The 24,985-nt window shown below is 34.2% G+C and overlaps 3 protein-coding genes across 4 annotated transcripts; 1 reads left to right on the forward strand and 2 right to left on the reverse strand.

Moving 5' to 3' along the window:
- Positions 1 to 378: 378 nt before the first annotated feature.
- LOC120346193 (lethal(3)malignant brain tumor-like protein 4) lies at positions 379 to 15,591 on the forward strand. Of its 2 annotated transcripts, none has more exons than XM_078115076.1 (17): positions 379 to 601; positions 1,214 to 1,369; positions 2,074 to 2,430; positions 3,524 to 3,722; positions 5,156 to 5,359; positions 5,965 to 6,201; positions 7,146 to 7,339; positions 7,847 to 7,982; positions 8,188 to 8,288; positions 9,476 to 9,704; positions 10,347 to 10,543; positions 10,761 to 10,903; positions 11,545 to 11,674; positions 12,202 to 12,269; positions 12,710 to 12,768; positions 13,005 to 13,106; positions 13,670 to 15,591. In XM_078115076.1, exons 1-17 carry the CDS (start codon positions 506 to 508, stop codon positions 13,903 to 13,905), a joined length of 2,844 nt encoding a protein of 947 aa, XP_077971202.1. In that variant the 5' UTR covers positions 379 to 505; the 3' UTR covers positions 13,906 to 15,591. The 2 variants fall into 2 exon arrangements, with proteins under 2 accessions (XP_077971202.1, XP_077971201.1); XM_078115075.1 differs by having other exon boundaries at positions 381 to 601; positions 1,211 to 1,369.
- Positions 15,592 to 16,023: 432 nt separating this feature from the next.
- Positions 16,024 to 20,445, reverse strand: LOC120346222 (D-beta-hydroxybutyrate dehydrogenase, mitochondrial-like). The gene is made up of 8 exons (XM_039415923.2): positions 19,937 to 20,445; positions 19,456 to 19,629; positions 18,771 to 18,926; positions 18,511 to 18,655; positions 17,794 to 17,935; positions 17,332 to 17,475; positions 16,938 to 17,113; positions 16,024 to 16,550 (listed from the first exon to the last, which is right to left on the reverse strand). Exons 1-8 carry the CDS (start codon positions 20,067 to 20,069, stop codon positions 16,499 to 16,501), a joined length of 1,122 nt encoding a protein of 373 aa, XP_039271857.2. The 5' UTR covers positions 20,070 to 20,445; the 3' UTR covers positions 16,024 to 16,498.
- Positions 20,446 to 20,590: 145 nt separating this feature from the next.
- LOC120346199 (uncharacterized) lies at positions 20,591 to 24,141 on the reverse strand. The gene has a single exon (XM_039415878.2). The coding sequence runs from the start codon at positions 23,988 to 23,990 to the stop codon at positions 21,570 to 21,572; it is 2,421 nt and encodes an 806-aa protein (XP_039271812.2). The 5' UTR covers positions 23,991 to 24,141; the 3' UTR covers positions 20,591 to 21,569.
- Positions 24,142 to 24,985: the final 844 nt, after the last annotated feature.

A 24,985-nucleotide genomic window follows, 5' to 3' on the forward strand; every position in this document is an offset into this window, starting at 1 on the left:
CATACAAACATATGTAGCAGGTTCAATTATTTATTTTTATCATGCAAGAATCGATATACGAAGTGATTTGAAAGTGCAGATAAAACACTTTATCGAGCAGATTAGCAAGACATAACGTTATACCGTAGCGGTGTACTTTGAAGTCGTATTTCAGTATTTATTATCTACTTTATCCTATTCCTGTATTCTGTCCAGCGAACACTGATGAGTACAAGGGTGCCAATCCACCAGCATTCTGACATTGTTTAGTATACAGGAGGTGCTAATATTTTGGCCCCTTGCACCTTCCCCCAATCTTCCAATAAAAATAATTCTAACCCAATCGACCAATATTAATGGCTTGTTTTCCAATATGTATTTAAGGGTAACAAATTACTTATTAAGTGGCAGTCTTTTTGTACTTGAATACAATTTTCAGTTTTTGCTTATGCTTCCTATATCTAACTATATGCAGATATAAATACTGGCGTCTTGGTGATATTTTTGTTTCAATACCTCAACCATCATGGATATGAAGTTCAATCCACCAAATTTGGAAAGTTTTTTCTCGCCAAATCATCAACCACATTCGCTTTCAACAATATGGGCCGATAAAAGCAAGGTATGCTGAACAGATGGTTATTAAAACTGTGAAAATACTGTTTAATCTAGGTAGGCCTATATAATGCTTCATCAAATTTTGTATATTAATACAGTAATGCAAGTAACAATGCAGTAAGCAATTTGTGTAAAGAATCTGAATTCATACCAGAAAACTTTGCAGCGATTATTGTCTTCTTAAGCTGTGCACATCTTCAGATTTGTATTATAATCAATTGGGGACCTATAATATGTTATCGTAGCAATATATTTTTATCTAAAATCTTTCTGTTTATTTTTAATTTACTTTGTTTCTTTGAAATTGTTTGCTGATGAAACAAATAGGTAGACCTATCGCATTTTTTCGGTTGGTGAGCAGGCAGAGTTCATTTTTGCAAAAAATACAATATTGAAAACCTAATTAAATATTACCATTTGCTGATATATTTTATTGATTGAGCAACATATAATTAATAAAAGAAAATATAAGAATTATAACAGTCATCGTGTTTGGAAAATTTTCTGCCTCCTCTCTTTGAATTGCTAGTAACAACTCATCATGCATCACCCAGTGAAGCATTTTGATTCTTATTGTTATTAGTGACAAGTCATAAATCTATCTGTACTGTAGCAGGAGGAAGAAGTTGATCCTGGAATCTCAGATATGGAAGAGCAAGATCAAGCCAAAGATGACGCAGAGAACAGTAAAGAAAATGATTCTACTGAAAATCTCAATGATGCTCTGGAATGGGAAAATGGTGTTGGTAAATTGCCTGGAAGTGATTTGAAGGTATTGAATTATCTTCATGCTTTTTAATAAGGTTTAATGTAGTAATTGTTACATTTACAGAATGAGAAGTTTTTCTTTGTTATTTCATGAGTATGAGTCATCGTTATAATTTTAGTTATTGTTAGAATATCAACAATGTCATGTGATATTATCACATGAATCAGCAAAATAAGTATTTGCCATTAAGAGTATTATACTACTATTGCATACGTGTTTGATAATTAGGATTGGATTTTATACTACTTTTAAGTGTGGGCAATGAACGAATAGCTCTCGAGACTTATGATTGTGTAGTATCTGTTATTTAATAATGTTATTACCTTACCACAATTCATTGTGGTTGTCTTTCACCATATAATCGTCATTATTATATTTGAACTTTAAACATGTCTTTGTGTCTGTTATTATGAATAAGGCATATCCCCGCGGCATATCTTCTGTTATAAGTTTGGCTGGTGTCATTTAAGGTCAAGTTATTCTGTGCAGCAATAAATGAGAGCAAAAATATTTTTGCTAATGAATCGAAGTAAATCTGTATATCTAGTGAATCTTATTTATCCACAAGCAGTATATACCAATCAACCTGTCACACAAAAGGCCTTTACGCAAAAGTGAAGCCATTTTTTTGTACGTTGACAGAATTTGTACTACAATTTTGGAATAATTGGTACTCATGTTAATGCATTATTCAACTTTTCTCCTAGTTTCGTGTGAATGAGCTTGGAGATATTGAAGTTATCACAGAATCAGTACAAATGGATGAAGTTTCTAACCTAATGGGTGAGGCTGAAGCAGTAGAAAATGGAGTTATCCCTTCTGATCAAACTACTGCTCCGGACTCAGACACAGAAAATCAATTAAGTATTGTTGAAGAATCAGAAAAAACTGATGAAGTTATCAACGATAATGACGATCCTAACATATTTGTTGAACAAAACGATTCATCGTCTGATAACATTGTTGAACAAAATACAGAAAAGGATTCCAAATCAGCTATTTCTTCTGAAACTGATCTCAATCTGAAAAATAAAAATAGTGAAGATAAAGATGAAGATACTCAGGTATAATTAGATATTATTGAATTATTGTATTGACTATTTGGAACAGACTCGACATCACACCACTGAATAATCTGCATTAGTTCGCATCCACATTCAGATCTTGGTGGATGTGTTTGATAATATTGGGCTCCTCCTTCTCAGAAAATATAGATTCATCTGGGACAGACATTTGTTGATTTCAGCAGTGACATCTTGAACTTAATTCTTCATTGAAAATAGAAAATAAAAAGATATGTTATATATCATTCTAGCATTGACGTTTGAGTAATATATTCATAATCTTACTTTTAATATAGTAACAATTAAGAAAAAACATTGTTGAATGTATTAAATATGTATTTCTAGTTGTATATATACATATATATTTTGGAAAGAGAGCAAAAAAAATTTAGAATATTAATCCCAATATCACTATTTAAGTCAAAGCAAATATTGTAAATAGATGTTAAATTTACTAGCCACACAAAGGTTCTCTGTAAACATCTCAACTTTTCTAGATAAATAAGAGTAGATTTTGAGTCTGTCAATTTCTATATGCCTGTTGATGATTGTATAACTAACTGCCTTGGCATTGGTAATGAATGAATAGGATCCCAGTTCTAATGATTAGGCTATTACACCCATGTATAGGATATTCTTCCAAAATAAATTTTTTGAATTAAAACTGTGTTATGATAGAAATGTTGTGAGCTCTAGAAAAGAAATATGCTAGTTTCTTAATTAGTATTGGCCTAATTTTCATGAAGGATGAAATTATACCAGTGTCATCATAAGAATCAAAAGTAAGAAGACTCAAAAACTATTTAGGTCCTATATTTAATTATACTTTTGATAAATTAGAAAAAAAATGTTCATCCGAATACAAACATTATGACTGAAAATTTTGTACCATGTCAGCATTGTCATTCGTTGTTGTCCATAGTTCTACCTTATTCTAGTGTACATTCATGTTTGAGCTCTGTTTGTATTTATCATTTACATTCTCATGGGACACTTGTAGCAAATTGATTTTATAACTTTTTGTGTTTATACACATGCTTGTTATTGGCCTTTTTTTGAGTGAGTGATTGTGTCAAATCCTTCTATATTTTAGAATGAATCTAACATTCAACCCAAGGATGAGAATGCAGATGTTGCGGTGAGAAGTGAATCATCTTTGGAAGATAATTTAACAGATTTTGATCCAGTTTTACATGAAGATATTGCTTCAATGTTATATGATGATGCCAACACTAATATAAATTTACAGAAGACAGACGACGATTGCCTAATAACTCCTACACCTTCTCCAGGTAACTTGAATTTGCTAAATAAGAAATTTAGAAGGAAACGAATTTTGGATACAGAATCTGAGAACACCAGCTATGTCCATAAACAAAGAGGCTGTCATTCTGAAATTCTGCCCCACAAGTCGTTTTAGTTAGAATTTACAAAAATAGATAGCAATCAGAAAATATGCTGTAAACACCTTGGCTTGTTCTTGTATCAAACTCACATTTCATCTGTGGCACAAGCACAAAAATGCTTTGTAAATAGAGTAAACCTAACAGTCAAGTATGTTTTATTAGAAATATGATTTGGATGATATTCTTGACAAGCAATAAACTGGGTGCAAAAGCCTAAATTTGAAATGTTTTATCGAAAGCAAAGTCATTACTTCCTGGGTAGTTTTGTATGACTAAGTTGAACTTTTTGCTTCGTTTCTATGTATGTATTTCTGAAACATTTAAATGTGTGATATCATGATATGAACAGGGATTTTTCCATGGTTTTAACTCTCATTGCCACATGATCTAAAGGTCTTTGTTATATATATTATTTGAGCACCTGTGCTCTAAGGCTAATAGTGATAATTTTGTTGTCAATGGCTTAATATTTAGCTTATATAATTACCTCTATTGAGTGCCAATTATACTATAATTTTGAAAATCACTATTTAATATGGGTCACTTAATAGAAATTAAGTATAATGCTATATTATACCCTGATGTCAAGCATTCTTGAATGCTACACTGCTATTAAGGAACAATGATATCCAACTCCTTGGATAATTGTCGTGATTTGTAAGGAGCTCTCTTTTCCTATTTTTTCTACTATTGTGTTTCAAATTTCCTCCTATCAAGTATATCTCCTATTATATATTATATGAAATCAGTTTTAGGGATTTAGAATTTATAAATGGGAAAGGACCTATCTAAATCCAATTACCATGACCATTACATATGCTTATTTATAACTAAATCCTGCTTAATTAATTATATGGAACTGTAATGGATCAAGTGATTAAAATGACCTCAATGGCGTATACACAAATCAAACTAGGGAAATAGTATTCAGGATTTTTTACAGATTATTAAATTAGAGTACATTGTAATTTTCAATATTTATTATTGGAATGTAACAAATAGGGCAGTGGATTCTATGTCTGTCTTCCAGTAATTGTATATGCATTGTGTTGGTAATTCTCTCATACTTTTCATATTCTTCAAAGTAAAAACTTAGAATTCCCAGATTCAGGACCCAATTCCATATGAAACTTATTGATGTTTGTTAAAATATTCTTATCATGGGGTCCGGAAGTTGAGATTTGACAGAATTTTTAAAATCTTGAATCAATGTTCAAATTCATATAAACGGGCAGTTGAATATCTCAGAATAGATGAGAATTTTCTTCATACACCTTTAGCCTCAGCCTTTATATTGAAAGATTCCCTCATTTTTTTAGGTAGCACCTATAAAGATGAAGATTATTCACCAGAACATAGTGACTTGAAAATTGTCTCCGTGCGATCTGACTCTGCAGAAACAGGAAAATGTTTAATATGTGGCAACACTACTCGACCTGGTAAAAGGTTTTGCAGTAGACAATGTGTTGGCAGAAATGCAACCAAAAGAAGAAGAGAAAATCAAATGTTTGTGTCAAAAAAATGTGAGTTGTTAGTTTTTCTCAACTAAAGATCTCTTGGTGCATCATGCTTAGCAGTAGGAATAAGCTTGCCGTTTTACCTCTGAATACCCTAAGCAGATTCTGTGAGGTTTAATTATATACTGGAGAATTGCTGAACTCTTAGCCATCTATGAGTGGTTTATGTAACCGATGTTAACCGAGTCCATGACTTCCTCCACCATCAAGTCCACGCATCTGAAACAAATATCTGACTCTCTATTCCCATACTCGACATGGATGGGTAAGCAGACGAGAGATGAGGTTCGCCATATGAATAAGTTGTATTATCGACTTTTCCTCCCCATAGGAATAAATGGAAAAATCCTATTTAAAGAAGATAGTGTTGTCTATGACTTTATCAGATGTTTATGGCTTTAGTATTAAATATACAATATACATATTATACATAGAACCATGAAAGAACTATAAATATGCTATTTTATCCTACTCAAACTAGGTGAATAACTCCAACAGCATTGTAGTAGTGAGAATTTGAAATGTGGGTTTTTTTTTCTCGCCCCATAAGGCCTAATCATAGACTTTTGGTTGGCGATTGTGTAAGCATAATAAATGATATTCTACTGCAGACTTGAAAAATAAACGACGAGCCAAAAATCTTCATAATAAACGAGATCAGAGAAGTCTACATACTGACGATATATTAACTGTAGTACAAGACGATTCACCAGGAAGGAAAAATGATTTAAAAATCAAAATAAGGTGGTCATCTGCTTCAAATGAAAACCAAGAGGAATATAATCAGAATGATAAAGATATTCCGAAACGAAAAGCTGTTTTAAATGGAAACTACGAGGGAACAAGAGGTGAGTTATTCATATGGAATTTTGTACAATCTAATTCCATGATTTAGTTGCCTTTAATTACATGAATTCTAAACATGTCTTGTGAGCCTTCAGCTGTCCCTCGAACGCCCGGAGTTTCCTAAAGGTGGGTGATGAAGCAAAGTAAATATTATTGAACATTTCTGGCGAGATTGTTTTCTTGTTATGATATAATAAAACAAACTCTGCCTCTTCCTCTGCCAGTCATATGTATTATCATATGCAGCAACCATGCCATAGTACAGGGCTACTCAACTATTTTCACCAAAGGTCCGTATACAAAACTTCAAAATTACTGGGGTCCGGACATTACAGAAAATTTATTTTATTAAATAAACGAAACTTCAAATGCAATATTAAATTAAATACGAGAGCAATGAATGGCTCGCAAATATGGACACAAATGTCGCACATCGGTACCAGTACCACAAAACTGTAAAGCTGTGTATTTAAATTGTATCAAAATCATCTAAAACTAAAAAACGATGCTTTATAATAAGCAGGAGCGGTCCAAATTTTATGGTCGAAAGTTATATTTAGCACTCTCTGTGTAGTTGTTTTATGAAATGGGAATCTAAAATTTTGTTTTGGCTTACCCATGATGTTTTTAATTATCATGAGACCAAGTAGTTCTATCATGTCATTTATTTTTTATACTGTGTATTTATTTATACACCTTTTGCTCAGAGCAAGGCTCTGCAAGAGCAGCTACTGATATGTGGAGAACTACTTTATTTTAGAAGTATCGAAATTTTCCCGTTTGTGATTGCCTACCCAATTTTTTTCACCCTGGGTGAGATGGTGGGCATGGGATTTGAATCCAAGAGTTTAACCTGCACAGTTATATCTAACACCTCAACCACCAGTCCACCATGCCATTCTGTACGGATTCATTGAAATGTAGAAAAATGATTGTCATCACCCAGGAACCAATCGAAAGAAATTCATCTGGTCAACTTATCTTGAAGAAGAGCAGGCGGTTCCTGCTCCACTAGATGCGTTTGAGGATTTTTCTGGAAAAAATCCATATTTGACTCGAAATCCTTTTCAAGTAGGGATGGCAATGGAAGGAGTTGATCCTGAGCACGAGTCGCTCATTTGTCCACTGTTTGTTGCAGAGGTTAGTTGAAAAATAGGGATTACCGGTAATTTTGATTGGTGGTCATTGGCAAATCATGCCAAATGCAGGTTCGCTGGTTTAGATTCTGTGGGGGATAATAGAGTTGTTCTCGTACGGTTGTTTGCGAAACCTCTGGTTGATTACGGCTTCCTGCATCGTCAAGTCCAATTAGTTCTTGCATCCAAAAAAAAATTGAAAGCATGAAAATCTAATCCTTTTTTCATACCCGACCTGGATTGGTAACTGGACGAGAGGACATGTACCACCATATGATCAAGCTGTCTTCTCTCCTTTCCTCTCTCTGTGATAATTATGAAAAATTGTTTCTTATGAAAAAACCTTTCCTATCCTAAAATATTGGAAATTGGTCGTGGAATAATGGAATTTCTCGAATAGATCATTTACAGCATCTTGTTTTATCAGTTCAGCAGTTCTGAACTCGGATACCGTAAAGATCTCATTTTAAAATATATTTCCAATAAATATTTTCTTGTCATTTTATTCAAGCTCAGAGGATGTCGCATCAGGCTGAGTTTTTGTGGATATTCCGAATCTTATGATTTTTGGAGAAACTGTGATTCACCTTTTATATTTCCCTGTGGGTTTTGTGAAGAGACGAATAGAATACTTCAACCACCAAAAGGTAGGAAAACGTTTTTGTTTTTATATCCAAATAAATTTGTTTATAATAGAAATAAAGAGAAAGGGGCCTCAAATGTTTAGGGTCATTCGAGGGGGGCCATCGGATCATAAAAGTTTGAGAACCACTGGTTTAGTTAGTACTTATATTATATATTAAGATTTGTTATCATATTTTTAAATTTAATCTGTTTATTTTCCCTTATTAGAATGTAAAATTGAAAACTTCGTATGGAATGAATATGCAAAATCTCATCAAATATATCCAGCTCCCAAAGAATGTTTTGTAAAAATATCAGATAATGAAACGGTGAGTGAATAATTGTTTTCAATTTCATTCAACATTAAGATGAGATAAAGTTTATAATTTTTATGCTTGGGAAAAGAAAATCTGTCAAGATGGCTTGAACTTGTGATAAACTGAGGCCAACCAGTAGATTAATAATTCAGACCTGGAATAGCAATAGCTAGTAAAGTAATCATTCCAGAAGTTACATAAACCAACTTTCAACTGCAAAAGTTTTATAATTCTTTCTATAAAATAACATGAACAAACCGCAAACCATGTAGAATCGTCAGCATGATAATAGTATTCCACACAGCGGACGGTGAGCAGATTGGCTAGCTGTATGATTCTGGTCATTCTCTCTAAAATATTTGCCCATTGACCTGGGTTCTGATATTTAGGGGCACCCTGTATGAATAATACATCCACTGTAGTAGCCCATATATTATGATTGAAATTCTGAGGGGTTAATGCTTGTGCTTCCGAGTTGTGACTTTTTTAGAAAGGCTATTTGTTTATGTCAATATTAATTGTAGAATATTATATAAAAAACAAAACAGATCTTCTACCAGACACCATTTCCATCAATTGTATTTTTGGATTGGTGCTTTCTAAATGGGTGATTAATCAAATCATCTTGCCATGACAATGTGGAAATGGCCACAGGAAATCCCCTCAAATTTTAGTATGAATAATATACTGATGACTGGTTCACAAATTCGGCCATTTAATGCTTTATCTTATTTTGTTTTTAACATAATTTTAAAAAATATATGGTAAAATCTATATGCCAAATTGAACAAAATTTTTGCACTGATATCCACCAATGTTCTGCCTCAATTTATAACTGAGCAATTACACAACAACCACTCTTTCATAATTTTCAATTTAAATTATTATGTAATGTTGAAGCTAATTTCTTATATCGTGAATTATATAGGGTGACCAAAAAAAAAAACATGAATTTTGAATTAATTTTACGAAAATGAAGAAAGTTTATTTAACGCTCGTATTTCTATTTGTATAAGAAGTTTAAATGATCTAGAACAATTTGCACAAAAATTGTATATTCTCTCTAGAATATGTTCCAATTGACGTGGGTTCTGTTTTTTTGTCAACCTATAAATTACTTTTACCTCGTATTAATTTAAATTATTCATTACACTACCTTACTTTTTAACTTTGTTGACAAATGTTTTACTTATTTCCAGAAGTCCAAAGATATCACTTTCAAAATTGGCCAGAAATTAGAAGCTGTAGATAAGCACAATCCTGATCTGATATGTGTTGCTACTGTGCAAGATGTTATCAATGAACAAGTTCTTATTCATTTTGATGGGTGGAGCAATAAATTTGATTTTTGGTGTCCAATTTCATCACAACTTATACATTCTACTGGATGGTGCGAGAAGAATAATAAAGTTCTTTTATTACCTGAAGGTTGGTTGGTAAACTGACTGTAACATTAGTTAATGCTTGCTGATTTATGATTACTTTACCAGTGAAATTTATTGACATCACATCATTCGGTTGAAAACCACCACCAATGTTGGTGCTGAAGGTCAAAGATCTTCCCATATAAAACCTATTGTTTGATTTCTCCCTCTTTACATTTGTGACACTGACAATCCACGTTTAATGTTCTCATAATGATGGTTAACTTTATTTTTTATTTAATATTTATTCGAGGGACAGGCAATCCGATAATACGGTTGAAATATATAGTGAACTGTTTCACCAATCCGGGACTGATTTATTTTATTTTTCGACTCTAATGCATTTATTCTTTACTTTTGTTTGTCTTATTTATTACAAAACATGCCGCAGAAATTAACTGATAAAAACTCGCAAAAAAAATTTATATTTTTATATAAGAACAGGGGGCCACGGACCATGAATGCTTGAAAATGACTAGACTAGCAGTTACATAAAATACTAGTGTTCCATCATTTGTAAATCCATGTGACCGAAGCCATATTAAGAAAAAGTTCAGCCACCAAATCTCTTCTACGTGATTTTATTCTGGAAAGTGACATTATCTATAGGAAAGTTCTTATCAAATCTTGTTAACTGATATTTCAGATTACGACACAACACAAAAATTTGATTGGTCCATCTTCCTCACACAAACACAAACTACAGCTGTTGATGAAAAATTGTTTTCCACTGGAGTTGCGAATAAGTTTAAACAAGGAATGAAACTCGAAGCTGTTGATCAAAGGAATCAACGTTTGATAAGAGTTGCTACAATTGCGGAAATTGATAATATCAGGGTTAAAGTAAGTGCATAACACAAGGAATATACATTAGTACAACTTTTTTTCTATTCTAGTTAAGTTGCGATTGTTTAAGAATGACTTTTTAAAATGTGATTACAAGCAGTTGTGCAATTTTTTAAACAGCATATTGTATGCATATTGATTTATTATGATGGCTTTGTAGTTTACGAGTTGACCTGACAATGCTAAGAATTTTCTATATTCATGTCATTTTCAGATTCATTTTGATGGTTGGAGTGACATGTATGATTTCTACACCGACCTAGAAAGTTCAGATTTGCATCCAATTGGCTGGTGTGCAAAATCTGGACATCCTATAGAACCTCCTGTATCTCTCAGTGACATGGAAGACTCTGCATGGTGAGTCATCAAATATATATTGCAAAAAGGAAGTTAATTACTGTATATTTGGAGTGTGCATTGTACAGTGATTAAAATTACAACAACACATTAAACGGTACTCCCATAGTATGTGTACCAGATTAAGGTTATGCCGTAATTTTATTCCGATTTTCCTTATTTTAATTCTATAACGAGTTTGGGGACTGTTTGTGTTAGCCAAGTGGATACACCCCCTGCCCATAGGCTTCCGTCCTCTACACAACATGATGTAAATTAGGCGAACAAAATTAGTTACCTCCATATTGGTACACACACTTCTGGAGCGCCCATTAAATAGCCATGTTAAATAAGCCATGACGATGCAAGTCTAATTATTGGTGCATCATGCTAAAGTTTAGAAATAAGCTGTCCATTGCACCAGTGTGAATACTATGGATGAGTTCGCAGCTTCAAATTTTGTGCTTGATATGTTTCTCGCCAGACCATTACGAAATTGCTAGCCAGTTGAGCCATTTTCTCAAATGTGTATATAGTTATCTATTCTCATTCTGATTTCTATTCTGATCAGTGCACCTCGTTATAGATTTTTAGTCTTGCAGATTTCAAAAAATTGAAAATAAATTCCGTTTTGCTTTATCTTATGAATTATTATATTACAGGCAAACTAGTGGTTGTCCAATCCCAGGATGTGCAGGCCTTGGACATATTAAAGGTGCTAAGTACATGACACATTACAGTGAGTTTGGATGTCCGTATTCACCACAAAATCTAACAAAAGAAGTCTTAAAAGTAAGTTATAACTAGTTGAACTTTTCTTTTGTCATACTACTTATTGTTAATAAGCTTTTCTTATTTATGTAAAAATCAAAACAGTTATTCACAATTCAATTTTTTCAATTTCAATTGTTTTATTTCGATTTATCTAATTTATAGAGCAGTGGTTTAACCCCCAAAATGGCATTTATGTCTTGTCGAAAAATATGTGGCACAAAAGATTAGACCCATCCTTAGAGGCATATCGGGAAAAACGTTAAGAACTACTGCTCTAGAGTTAAATTGTTTGGAGTAAAATCATGATTTTATGGCAAAAATAGCTAATTTTACATAAAAAACCCAGTAGCTTTGATTGTCCGAATTTTTGAAAACCTTCTTTTTTTTAATAGTTTAAGCTTTGAATGTCAAAATTTTTAGACATCGCCACCCATTATTTAAATTTTTCTGCTTTTGAATGAAATTAATGCGACCCCGATGACAAGTCAATTTAGTTTGCTCAAGAATTGTGATCTCTCTTTTTATCAATGATTTACTTCTCTTAGGATCGTCTCGCTGTACACAAGCCTCGAAGAAGTGCTCATATGATAACAGATGAGAATAATTTTATAAAGTATGTTGAAATTCTGTGATTAAGTGGATGATTGTTGATTGTTAAGTACCGGTAACTGTGAATCGTTCAAAACTGTGAAAAATGACACTTGCTTCAGGTTTTTATTTATAATTCCAATGTGATAATGTTTATGTTTTTGTTCTTGGTATTAATGCACAACACTGTATTTTTTTAAATTTCACAAGAATCATATTTGATTGTATGACCCTTTCTTCCCTTCAGCTACAGTCCATAAGTTTAGATCTGGTATTCAGATACCCGCAAAGTCGATGCACCAATGCTCTATATTTATCGTAATGGTGACTATCTCATTCCTGATGATTTTCACTATGCTCCAACATATGACACCATTGGGGTAGAAACTCCTCTGTGACAATTTGTTCTCTGCCATTAATGCTTGTTAATATCCCTGTTAATCCAATGTGAATTCCTCATTTTAGCAATGATGGAGATCCAGATTATATAGAAGAACAAGTGATTACGCATAAGACTGGAAAAGGTAAAATTAGCTAATTGTAATCATTGTACATTTTTAAAATATCATTGAATAAATTTTTATTTAGAATAAATAAATTCAAAGAAATGTGTAAAAACAATGGTTAAAAAATAAGGCTAATAGATGATTAAGAAATTTGTTGCGGTTTATTATAAAACAACTTTATACCTTTATAATCTGTGATAATTACTATACCACTGGTACTGTGGCCATTTATATTGACTCTCCTCTTTTTTTAGTCCTGACTCGTAAACGTCTCAGCAATAGCGATCAGAATCATCTTACATCACCCAGTAAAAAAAAGTTGAAAGAGAATTCCGAGGACTCTTTCCAACATGAAAGTGAGCCTTTAAATATATTACTCATATAACTATCTTGAGCACTTTCTGATTTATGAATCTGGCGGTTAATGTGTTGAATGTTATCTGCGTTTGCATTGCAGATTATACATATCGGGTTCTAATCCTATGCACACCAGTTCACCCATGGTGTAATAAGCTTCTGGTTCTTCCAAAAATAATAGCTAATCGTTAGATATATGTAGCTGCTTGTACTGAGCCTTGTTGAGAGTGAAAGACTTGTAGAAGCGTAGCGGGAAAAAATGAAAATCTAGTTGAACCACAAATTTTAATACGCAAAATTCTCTAAATATCAATGGTCAAGATTTTTTTGTCTTATTGACTCTGAGCATTAGCTGGAGGGATTCAGTCAAAAAAGTCGCACTAGTATTCATTTGCTATAGTTAATCCTGCCCATATAGCAAACACTTTGTGCACAGATCATTCTGAAAGTGGTTTGAACGCTCACTACCTGTTCATCATAATAAAAAAAGGTATAATGACGAATATGTTGCCAGACACTACAGTCTTCAATGATTAAGACTTAACTAAATAAATTCTTACAGGAAGCCGAGGTAATACAGCTCAAGTTGTTTCAAAGTGGACAATCGAAGATGTTGCGAGATTCATCAGGAATCTTACAAGCCAACAAATATACGAACAAATTTTTATGCGTGAAGAAATAGATGGTGAAGCTATGCTAATGTTAACACAATCCGATATGCTGCGAATTCTCAAAATAAAGCTTGGTCCTGCTGTGAAAATTTATAATGCGATCATGACAATCAAGGAGGCAGCATGATTGGGTATGATTGTTATGAAAATAATTCTTATGCAATGCATGAATGATGTCAGTTTATTGACCATTTTTCATTGAGATAGAAAGGGATACATTGGAAATCCAAGGATTTGGAAGTAGTATTCTCAACGATTAACATTTACAACAGACTGTAACTTCAGTCTACTTTACTTCTGAGTGCGTGGACCATACATTGAGCAAATATTATTATAAAAATAGACTGGAATACACACAAGGGCTCATTTTGTGACACTTTTCGGTCCTCCCGAAGTATGTGAACCAAGATGGCGGACACCGGAACGTAGTATGTGCACCACGTTAGGCCATAATTTCAGGTGCAAATACTACGAGAGTCACTTGGTTAGTCCCCAAACTCGTAATAGAACTAAAATAAGGAAAATTGGAATAAAATTATGGCCTTACCTGGTACACATACTACATTCCGGTTTCCGCCGTCTTGGTTCACACATTATGAGAGTACCCACTTTTTTTGAATAGAATCAGGCATGGACTTGGTTTCTGATACTCAGTTATTTGTAGGCTGTTGTCTACCTGAATGGTAACTGTAGCTGTAGGGTTTGTCAACCGGTTATGATTCAATATGAGAATTGTAACGTGTGCTCTGGGCAGGTTGATGCTTTTTTGTTGAAATTGCAATGCTCTTACAACATTGTTTAATACCGTCTGTTCAATCCGTGATGAAGTGCTTTTGTTTATATCGAAATAATTCGACAGTCAATTTTAAAAATACTTTCCTATATCAGTCCTCTTATAGTGCTTATCATCTTTGATATCGTGAATCCATGATGATTTTTGTGGTGTTGAATTCTACTGTAACTGTAACAAATACAAGTTTTCATGCTTCTTGACAGTTTTTGGCAAAACTGATTGAGAAGTTTATAATAGCATTATTAAAACGATTTTCAAAGTCATTACCAAAAAATAGATAGATATTGTGTTTGATATGGCGCTTTTTGCATAATTGGTCGTACTTTACTTTTATTTTCTGTGGGATGCAAACGATATCTTCAATGTATTATTTTGTCATCTTTCTTTCATTCCTTACATTTCTTCATTATTGGCATCTATTTGCCTTTGCAATACTTATTGTTGGACCATGAATTAATATTGTGTAGAATGTCCAAAAAATTTACTTTGACGGAAATAACTTCAGTGGCGTGACTTTGCTCAGAGACCAATTTCTTTTATGTCTGAAAGAGTGAACATGACCTTGCGTTGTGCAAATCTTCATAAAACATTAAATACTGTTATTTGGTCTACTTTGAAAAACCTCATATATGTCAGAATCAAGATTGATATAAAATACATACCGGTAATTACTGGATGTTATTCACACATATTACCGTGCATTGTTCACTCCAATGTTTCGATAACCTTTGCATGTTTCGATAACCTTTGAAACCTCATTTCCATCAGAGCTTGTTGGTGATCAAGGTAAATAAACATTGGGTTTGTTTTGTCATGAATTAATAAAAAATTTCTTGCGGCTTCATGAACAATTTGGCCCTATGCACAATATTCAATGATTTTTAAGATGTGTCATCTAAGGTTCATTTTTTATTTTCACTGTGAGTTATAAATAGTTATGTCGATTATTATTTATGAATAAGGTTTCTCTTGTGTTGTTTTACGGGAACATGGAGAAGAAATAAAATCAGTTATAAGAAATTTGCGTCATTATTTTATGCCACATTCAGGACTAATCGGGTTGCTGTTTATTTAAAGGTAAGCAATCCTTCAAGAGATAAGATTTTAATATTTATTTCGGGGGAAAGGAAAGTTGATAGGACTGGTTGACTGCATCCTCTCCGTCTGGTTATCAATGTATGAGATTAGTTGGCCAATTATAAAATAAATGTTTCTGATTCTGATGCATGCACTTGTGGAGGAAGCCGTAACTGACCAGCGGTTACATGAACCACCATATGGCAACTAAAAGATGTGGGTATACAGTTTAGTATTCTGGCAGAAGCGTTTTGTTGTAGTCGCGTCTTTGATACAGATATTTATTTATGGCTTTTTTCAAACGTAGGATGTGGATGACACCTGATATGCCAGTTAAATACCCCAAAATAATTGAATCATACACAAAACTATTAATTACCATTTTATTGGCCCGAATTATATATCCGTACAATGAATGCATAGCACAAATGATTAGATAAAATATTGAACTTTGATAATCATATAACAACTTTGACAATGTAGATGGTTATATTTATTAAAGAATGCTATATAGTAAACACCACACTGGTTTAATTTGTATTTACAACAAACAATGCATGATAAAAAGGTCTGGATAAAAACTTTGTTCCATATGAAAGAAACTGAAATCATGCCGAGCAAAGATAAAATTTGGAAATAAAATCAGTGAACACATGAACGATTTTATTGCTGATATTATATATATATAAACATATGGTGGACCTCCTGAAGTATGCGCACCAAGATGGTTGTGCGACATCTTGGTGCGCATACTTCAGGAGTACCCATATGGTACAATGAGTGCAAAGTTTGATTCACATCGATATTCTAATTAAATTACCAGGCCAAAATAAAGCTCCATGTCTCCAAATCAGTTGAATTTGGATGAATTGATGGTTTGTGAATCTTTGTAGATATACATGCTGCAATTGATAAATCAATATTATATAAATAAGGCATACTTTTATACCAATAAATAAATGACTTGAATGTAAAAATTTTTTATTAAATCAAACTCAACTTTAAATACTAATGCCAATTTATAAAATTACTGATCAAAATGAATCAAACTAGATTTTACTTCATTTTTTATAGGAACTTCGGGAACTGCTGTGATTGCAATAGCAAACTAAGAAGTGTGTAATTAAACAATGTATTGTTTACATGATGGGCATAATATTTTTCAACAACAGTGAACAGATCCCAATCTATAACCATGGTTTTATTCCACAGTTCAATAGTTTCAGACAAAGCAGTTTTTAAGAACATTGGTGAAAATTCTAATTTGAGAACATAAGCATGATACTTACTAATCACCAATGGGCGTGGGAAGTATTGACATTATGAACAGCCGGATTCTCCAATATGGAGTCATGGGATTGTAGCGAATGAAAGGGTGTTTTGATAATAATGCATCTTCATAGGCATCAGTAACAGGAGTGAGGTCTTTCACACCAGCATTGCAGTATCCTACCATTTCATTTACCTTAAAATAAATTGATGGCTTATGAAAGATTGTGTGACTATGCCAAACCTGGTAGCTGTTGTGGTAACGTTTAGTTGATGAACATGGACAAAAATAAAAATTAGGCTGAAAATCAAATTGTCTTAATAATGAAATGCATATAGACAGGTTAAATCGGTAGCATCCATAAAATGATCATATGATTAGCCTTATAGGACGTCATAAAAATTTGTTATTACCTTTCTATCAAAATATTCTCTTCCATAATCTGCCTTAGTTGTTTCAGACATTTCACCCCACATTCTATTACCCAAAGCAGCAACAGATTGTTTAGTGAAGATATTCGTGCCAGCAATGTAGTTTCCTGGTTCTATGATTGATACCTGGCCAGTAATTTGGAATTAGTACATTATCTAATGTTGCTAATATATATGAAGTCTCCAAAAATAATAAAACCTCCAAGAACGAGGCTTTCAAAAATGAATACTATTAACAAGACTATGAAAAGTAGCCACAGGATGCCACATTCCTTTTGTTACCGGTAATTAAATTAATGTTGTGGAAAGAAAATTTTCGTCAAAATAAAGTAGAATAACATGGACTACGGATTCAGCACTTAATATAAATAATTCTTGGAGTGAACAGAATAAAATCTTGGCAATGAAAAGATGGATGAGATTTTGTAAATATTATCAAATCACCTTTACTCCCCATTGTCTCATTTCATATCGCAGGCAATCTGAAAAACACTGAACTCCATATTTGGACACACAGTATACAGATCTTGATGCAGCAGTGATACGTGACAGACCACTTGCCATATTCACAACTCTTCCTTTAGCCCTGAATGATAAATACATTGTTAATAAAATCTCATCACATACTAAAAATAATTTATGTTAGATTACAAGCATAATAATAGACGATAGCAGTTCATTTGACCCCAAAGCAAAAACAACTCCTCGCACTTCAAAATGCAGATAATAGGTAAAAAAAAGAAGCAGAGTTCTGCAGTGTCACTGACAATCAAAGAACTCAGTTTCAAATAATTTGCAACTTACTACCCCAATGAAAACCAGGAATTCAACAACTTTATTGCTCATAATAAAGTTTTCATTAATCATTTATAGGAAATTATATATCTATAACTCAAGTTGGCATATATTCTGCTTTCTAATGGAGCAGTCACAGTAGAAATTGAAGATGACTCTGTCACAGTATTTTTTACCTGACATTTTTCCAGGATATTCGCTAGGAACAAGCAGCCATTGAGATCTGATGATATGCAAGGACTCAAATCTCTCTAGCTCGGCATCGCCTACCCAATTTATTACACCCTGAGTAAGGCAGTGGGCACAGAATTTGAACCTCAGATGTATTGAGAATTACCGTACTGCCCTCATAATAAATGATCTCACCTTCTTATCATTGGTAAACAAGCCTTTGTGACCCTGATAACTCCCCATAGATTGACTTCAGCAACCCTTTTATATAGCTCAATTGATGACCACTCGATATCACCAAATGCTGATGTTCCAGCATTATTCACAACTCCCCAAAGACCTGAATAAGGACATTAATGCTATATAGTAAATATTGTATCATTTTAATTGCAAATAGTACAAATCTAAATATTATAACATATTATAATAAATTTTATTGAATATTCTTATAACACCTTTTTGTCCAGAAGGAAGATTGTCCTCAATAAATTTAACAGCCTTTTTCACACTCTCCTCATCAGACACATCGAGTTGCACAACTTTTAATCGATCTGAACCTGTTTTTTCCAAATGCTTTACTCCATCTCCACCCTTGTCTTTCAAGTAACAACCTTAATTGTAAGATGATCAAGATAGTAACCCAAATGGAAATCAATGAAATGCCATACTTTGCCATATGTTTGTTCGCGCATGTATGCAATGTTTCTCCTTTTTGGCTGCTTATGAAGAGGTCAATTTGAAACTATCTATTCGATGTCTGTTAAAGACACATTCTTATTTGAAATATATTATATTCTCCTAGAAAAATTGGGCGCTCCCGAAGTATGCGAACCAAGATGGCGGACATCGGAACGTAACATGGGTAACAGGTTAGGCCATAATTTTTTTCCAATTTTCCTTATTTTAGTCCTATTATCAGTTCGAAGACTAGCCAAGAGCCTCCCGTAGTATTTATACCTAAAATTATGGCCTAACCCTAACCTAGTACACATATTACATTCCGATGTCCGCCATCTTGGTTCGCATACTTCGGGAGCCCCAAAAATTGAACAAATCGTCCGATTGCAAGCTCACAAATTTAGCAAAAAACCCCTAAAAATTTGATTTATCTTGAAAATATTAATAAGCTTCAGATGATACCTGCAAACACATACATTCCCAATGCATCAAGTTGTTTCGCCAACAGAAAACCAAATCCTGTATCACACCCTGTGATAAAAACAGCTTTTCCTTTAGGATTCAACCTGCCTCTTGGTATCCATTGTAAAACCATGCAGAAGATGAAAACACATGACAGATAGACCCATGATACACCTCAAGATAATACGAAGAAAATTCTCATAATAACAAAATCATGAATAGCTTGCTTGCAAGGAATAGGGAAATAGATATGGCGAATGGGCAATTTACAGACAACTATTGACTCTCACTTCTTTGAAAAATTTCTGGAATCTAGAAATACAGAAGTGCCAAACTTGTACTTGCATATATACAGATATGTCTGAGAAAGGAGTTTGAAGAACAATCTCAGTTAACTTGAAGTGTTTAGAATTATAGTTGTTTTTGTAAGTAAAACCTATATTCCAACAATACTAATAGAATTCACCCTCAAATTCCTTACCTATTGTGTGATCACCAGTGAAGCCTGTAGCAGTTGATATTTGAAGAATTAGAAAAGGCAACATCAGGCCAAAAGTTGCTGTCATCAACAATGATATTCCACAATAGAATATCATTTCCTCGAATTTACCCATCTTTTAGGATGTGTGAGAATATTCCACTAGCACTGAATGGCTGCTTTGTTACCAATGATTTATTTGTACTAACAGCCCAATCACTCAATTGGTCACGGGGTCAAACTAAGAATCTCTATTTTTACAGACCTAAGCTATCTAAAATGAAATTTTATAATACTTCTACTCCAAATGTGGGGTGTATTTACAAATTTGGTTGCATCGGACATTTTTTCTATTTATTATATAACCTTTACCATTCTAAGAATTTGGATTGAGGGAAACTTTGTTTTCATTTTGACATTAAAACCACAAGGTTCATTCAAAATGGGAAACCTTACATCTCCAATTAGAGAGTGCGGAAAGCATAAAACGATTGGATTATAATTCTCAATGCTCCATTCAGTCAGATCTATATCACCAATGATCCAGTTGTGTGAAACATCTGATGTTTCTCATAGAAGATAATAATCAACGCAGTCACATAGCTGTTCTAACACTATTATCTTTAGCATTTTCTGTCAATAATTAACATTCAAAGATATAACTCCAAAGTTTATTCATTCAAACCTAATGATGATTACACATATCAATAAAGAAGCAACAAATGAGGTGAAAGTTTGGTAAAATTACCATTTTTCATGAATTATTTACTTTAAAAAGAACTACCATACTAAACCAGTACTACTTTAACCAGAAGCAACCAGTTAGTTAATGAATGATACAAAGAGGAAAACACAAGAGCGCTTGCTAAAATATAAAAGCTTTACAGTAAAAACCTTGATCTGTTTGAAAAAACAGTTCAACATGGCCCAAACACAATTTACAATGATAAATTCACTAACTGGGAATATTTCATTGTTTAGGTATAAGCAGCAATCTGAAAATGAAAAAATCCTTTACCATATAAAACAACAGACTCTTACAACAGTTTATTCATACACTGAAAAGAACAGTTACTTTACACTAGCTTTTAGATTTAATAATGACAAAATATCTGATATCATATAGTAACATGCCAAGTAAGCAATCAATCATGTTAAGGAATATCATCAGTTGAGCACACAATCTATACCAATATTTGACTGTAAATTTGAACATTTGCATTTACATAAATCAACTACCATAAATTCAATTCAACATGAACTAAAAATTTGCTAAATATGCTGGTACTTCTACATCAGTTTCTGATGTATAGAGAAACAACATGACTAATGCATTAAGAGTAATTTGTAGAATAAAAGTCCAGTTTTAAAATGTTATGTTATTAGTATTACCTATAACTCTTCAATATGAAAATGGGGAAGGGGTAGAGTAGAGCTTCACAGCTTACAAATAAGATATCAGCTTTATAGGTCCTAAAACAGAGCAACAATGAAGTAGTTACACAGCTCATATGAGACTTGTGCCTAGTAATCAGGGACAATCGCAAAAGTCATATAAAACAGTCAAAAGAATCTGGGCAGCAGCAGCGAAACTGAATAGATGTCTCTCAGTCATAGCTCTTTCAGTGTTTGACAATCAATCTTGAGTCTGACTTACAGCTATGTTGGCTGCATCTCCTTCCCCATCTGCAATTTGAAGTTTATTTTCTTCATCATCACCCTGCTCTTCTATTTGCTGCTGATGGGCTTCCTGTAAGCTTTGCACCATTGTGCTATCAACAAGATGAACAATTTCTCCTGATTCGCTGAGTACTGCAGTCACATGATTATCAGCCCCCTCTGACACACTTGTAACCACCACCGCTCCTTGTTGATGGAGATCTCCAGACATAACTAAAGCAGTGACTTGGTCATCAGATGGATCAGTTTCGCCACTAATTACCATCGGTGACATGTCCCCAATGGTTTCATTTGGCTCTGTCTGCATCATCAGCACTGGCTCTGAATCGATATCCAGCATCTCTCTGTGTGTGGTTTGGTCCTGTCCTGACATCATAACCATTGAAGAAGATTCTTCTCCTTGATCTTGTTCTGTTAGCAATAATATTTCTCCTTGCTCTTCTTCTTCTCCAGAATCCTCTTCATCATTTTCAACAAATACAGTGACAGTTTGTCTACTTCTAGTCCTTGGTTTCTCACCAGCCAATGGAATTTTAGCTTGAGTTTCACCTTCAGCATTATCATCGGTCCACTGTCTTTTTCTAGTCTGTGTGTTGCCATTTTGGTTTTGACGAGCACCACCATAACTTCTATGAGTTTTCTGATGCTTCGTGAGACTCCAACGATCGTGGAACAACTCACCACAATATCTACATTGAATGGGTGTTGCTTGGTAGGCATGTTGTTTACGCATATGCACATTTAAATCACTCTTGCGGCCCAGAAGGGTGTGGCAAATTTCACAAGCAAATTTAGGGGCGGTTTTTAGGTGCTGCTGCATGATATGCATCTTAACACTACCACGTTGGGTAAAACGTTGATTGCACTCTGGACATTCATAGGGCTTTTCACCAGTGTGAGACATCCTGTGACGCTTCAGATGAAAACTATCAGCAAAAGCTTTTCCACATTCATCACAAGAGTATGGGCGTTCTCCAGTATGTGATCGAAAGTGACGACGCAATTTACTAATTTCCACACTAGCATAATCACACAATGTACACTTGAAAGGTTTTTCATGTGTATGACGATACCGAATATGTCTCGTCAATTCGCCGCTAGTAACGAAGGCCATTACACAATCTGGTTCAGCACATTTATATGGTTTCACACCAGTATGAGTATTGATATGATTCCTGAGCAATGTATTTGTACGAAAAGCACGCTCGCACAGGTGGCATTGATAAGGTCTCTCATCTGTATGAATTTTAGTATGACGTATTAAATTACTGTGTCGATGACTATAAAAAGCGCATTCCTTGCATTGGAAAATCTTGCGACGATCTCTGGTCTTATCCGCTGTGCGACGAGGCCCAGCTTTTTTGAACATCGATGAATCAATGATTGCCATCTTTTCTGTAGAATCCTCAACATCTTTCCCAGTTGGTGGCTCTTGAAATTCATAAACAGAATCATCAGCAATTTCGCCAGTTTGGACAGTAATCAAAGCTGCATTAGTTGTATAACCATCTTGCACATTCACTGTAACCACACCAGAAGTGACATTTGAAGTACCAGATGACACAAAGCCCATTTCATCATTCGGTTGCGAATCCCGTTGACTGTACACACGGATTTGTAGAGCTGGTTTAGATGACTGACCATCATTTTCATCATCGGATTCATTTATTCCTTCATCCTTGAAATTTTGTGTATTTTCGCCTTTCGCAGGTTTATTTTGCTGCTCAAGTAAAGCTGCTGCAGTCGTGGCAGTAATTATATGTCGAGCACCACTTCCACCTTCAGATAATTTCATCGCTTCATCTATTGTGATCTGTACATCCTGGTTCTTGTCATCCTTCGTAATAAATACAATTCCTGCTTGTTCAGCAGCAGCTTGAAGAATTGCTGTTTCTGTGACAGGGACCCCATTGCTGTCAACTGCAATCAACCGAACTTGTTGTGCTTCAGCACCAGGAATTTGCATGTGAACATCTGCGCCTTGAACAGACACAGGTAACTCCCCAGAATTCACCATACGTTGATGTTCTTCTGCTGAAACAGCTATGAATTGAACAGTTGTAGTGGCTTCTGCTTCTTCACTTGCATCTTGCTCCTCTTGGGCAGATTCCTGCAATAGTGGGGTAGTTTGGGCAGCGACGCCATGTTGTTCAATTTGCTGGGTCAACTCAGAATTGCCCTGGCCTTCTGTGATCTCGGCAACGATGTCGCCGAGTTCTTCGCCGGCTGGGGCGGTTTTCTGCAATTTCCCCTTAGACAAAGAGTCACCCCCTGCATCTTTTACAGTATCCGCTTCACCGACAGCAACCAATCTGGAAGAGTTTTCGTTTTCTGAACCATCTCTAGCGACCCCAAGAGAATCCACAGCTTGCGACATGGTGGCGATCAAGGACGCTACCTCGCAAAATGATCGCCAAAATTTTCTCAGCCGCTTGCTGGCTCTTACGCCTATGTCACGTGATCAGACGTCTGGATATGACGTCATCTCAGGAAGAAAGGATATTTTTTACTTTATCGCGCATACGTAACTAAAAAAACTTGCGCATATATTAAATTGTTAGTCATAAAAAATCATCGAATATTATATGCTGCCTCACATTATAAAAAAAAAGAAAAAAACAACAACAGAAGTAATATTGATAGCTTTCCAATTATATTATGCATGAACGAGCACAGTGAGGTAAATTGCCCGCGGCGTCGGCAGCTTCGAAATGCGGCGGTTTCGCAAGCGCGGGGTGTGACATTCGCAGTCGTGGTATTGTCCGGGTTCGCTTATCGCCCGTTTGGTTTATTTCAGCTATCTGTCTACAAAGTGATATATATATCCACAAACACGCTGAACTAGTTGCTACTTCCATTATTTATAGGTTTATTTCCGATTGGTTGGCTGGCCGTTCGTTGTGCCATTTCGTTCTAAAAGGTTTTTAACAAAAACCGTTCGGTATTAAATATTTTTCTTGTATTAATTAATGTATTACCTTCATGATTTCTTGGATGCCATAACTATTGCTGCTATACATTTCCATAATTAGTATATTTTAAAATCATGGTGTAGGCTATATCGATTCATTATGTGTTTATTTCCAGTACATATTCTTTGAGCCCGCGGTCCTCTTAACTACATTCAAGTATATATTTGAAATTCAGCATAAGTGATGAGAACGATGTGCACGTTGTGCTGCATAACTCAAATTAAAACTTGTTTCAAGTCATTTTTTTTAATTAAACTATATTCTGATATTGTGTGTAGTAAATTTGATAGTTCATTTGGTTTATTATCCTCGTAATAACATGGTTTGGCTCTTATTGTATGTCAATGTGTAATTTTCCGGGCTATCACCTATTTAAACATCGAAAATGTTTTTGTATATA

This window comes from Styela clava, chromosome 8 (assembly GCF_964204865.1).
Source record: "Styela clava chromosome 8, kaStyClav1.hap1.2, whole genome shotgun sequence".
Lineage (NCBI taxonomy): Eukaryota > Metazoa > Chordata > Ascidiacea > Stolidobranchia > Styelidae > Styela > Styela clava.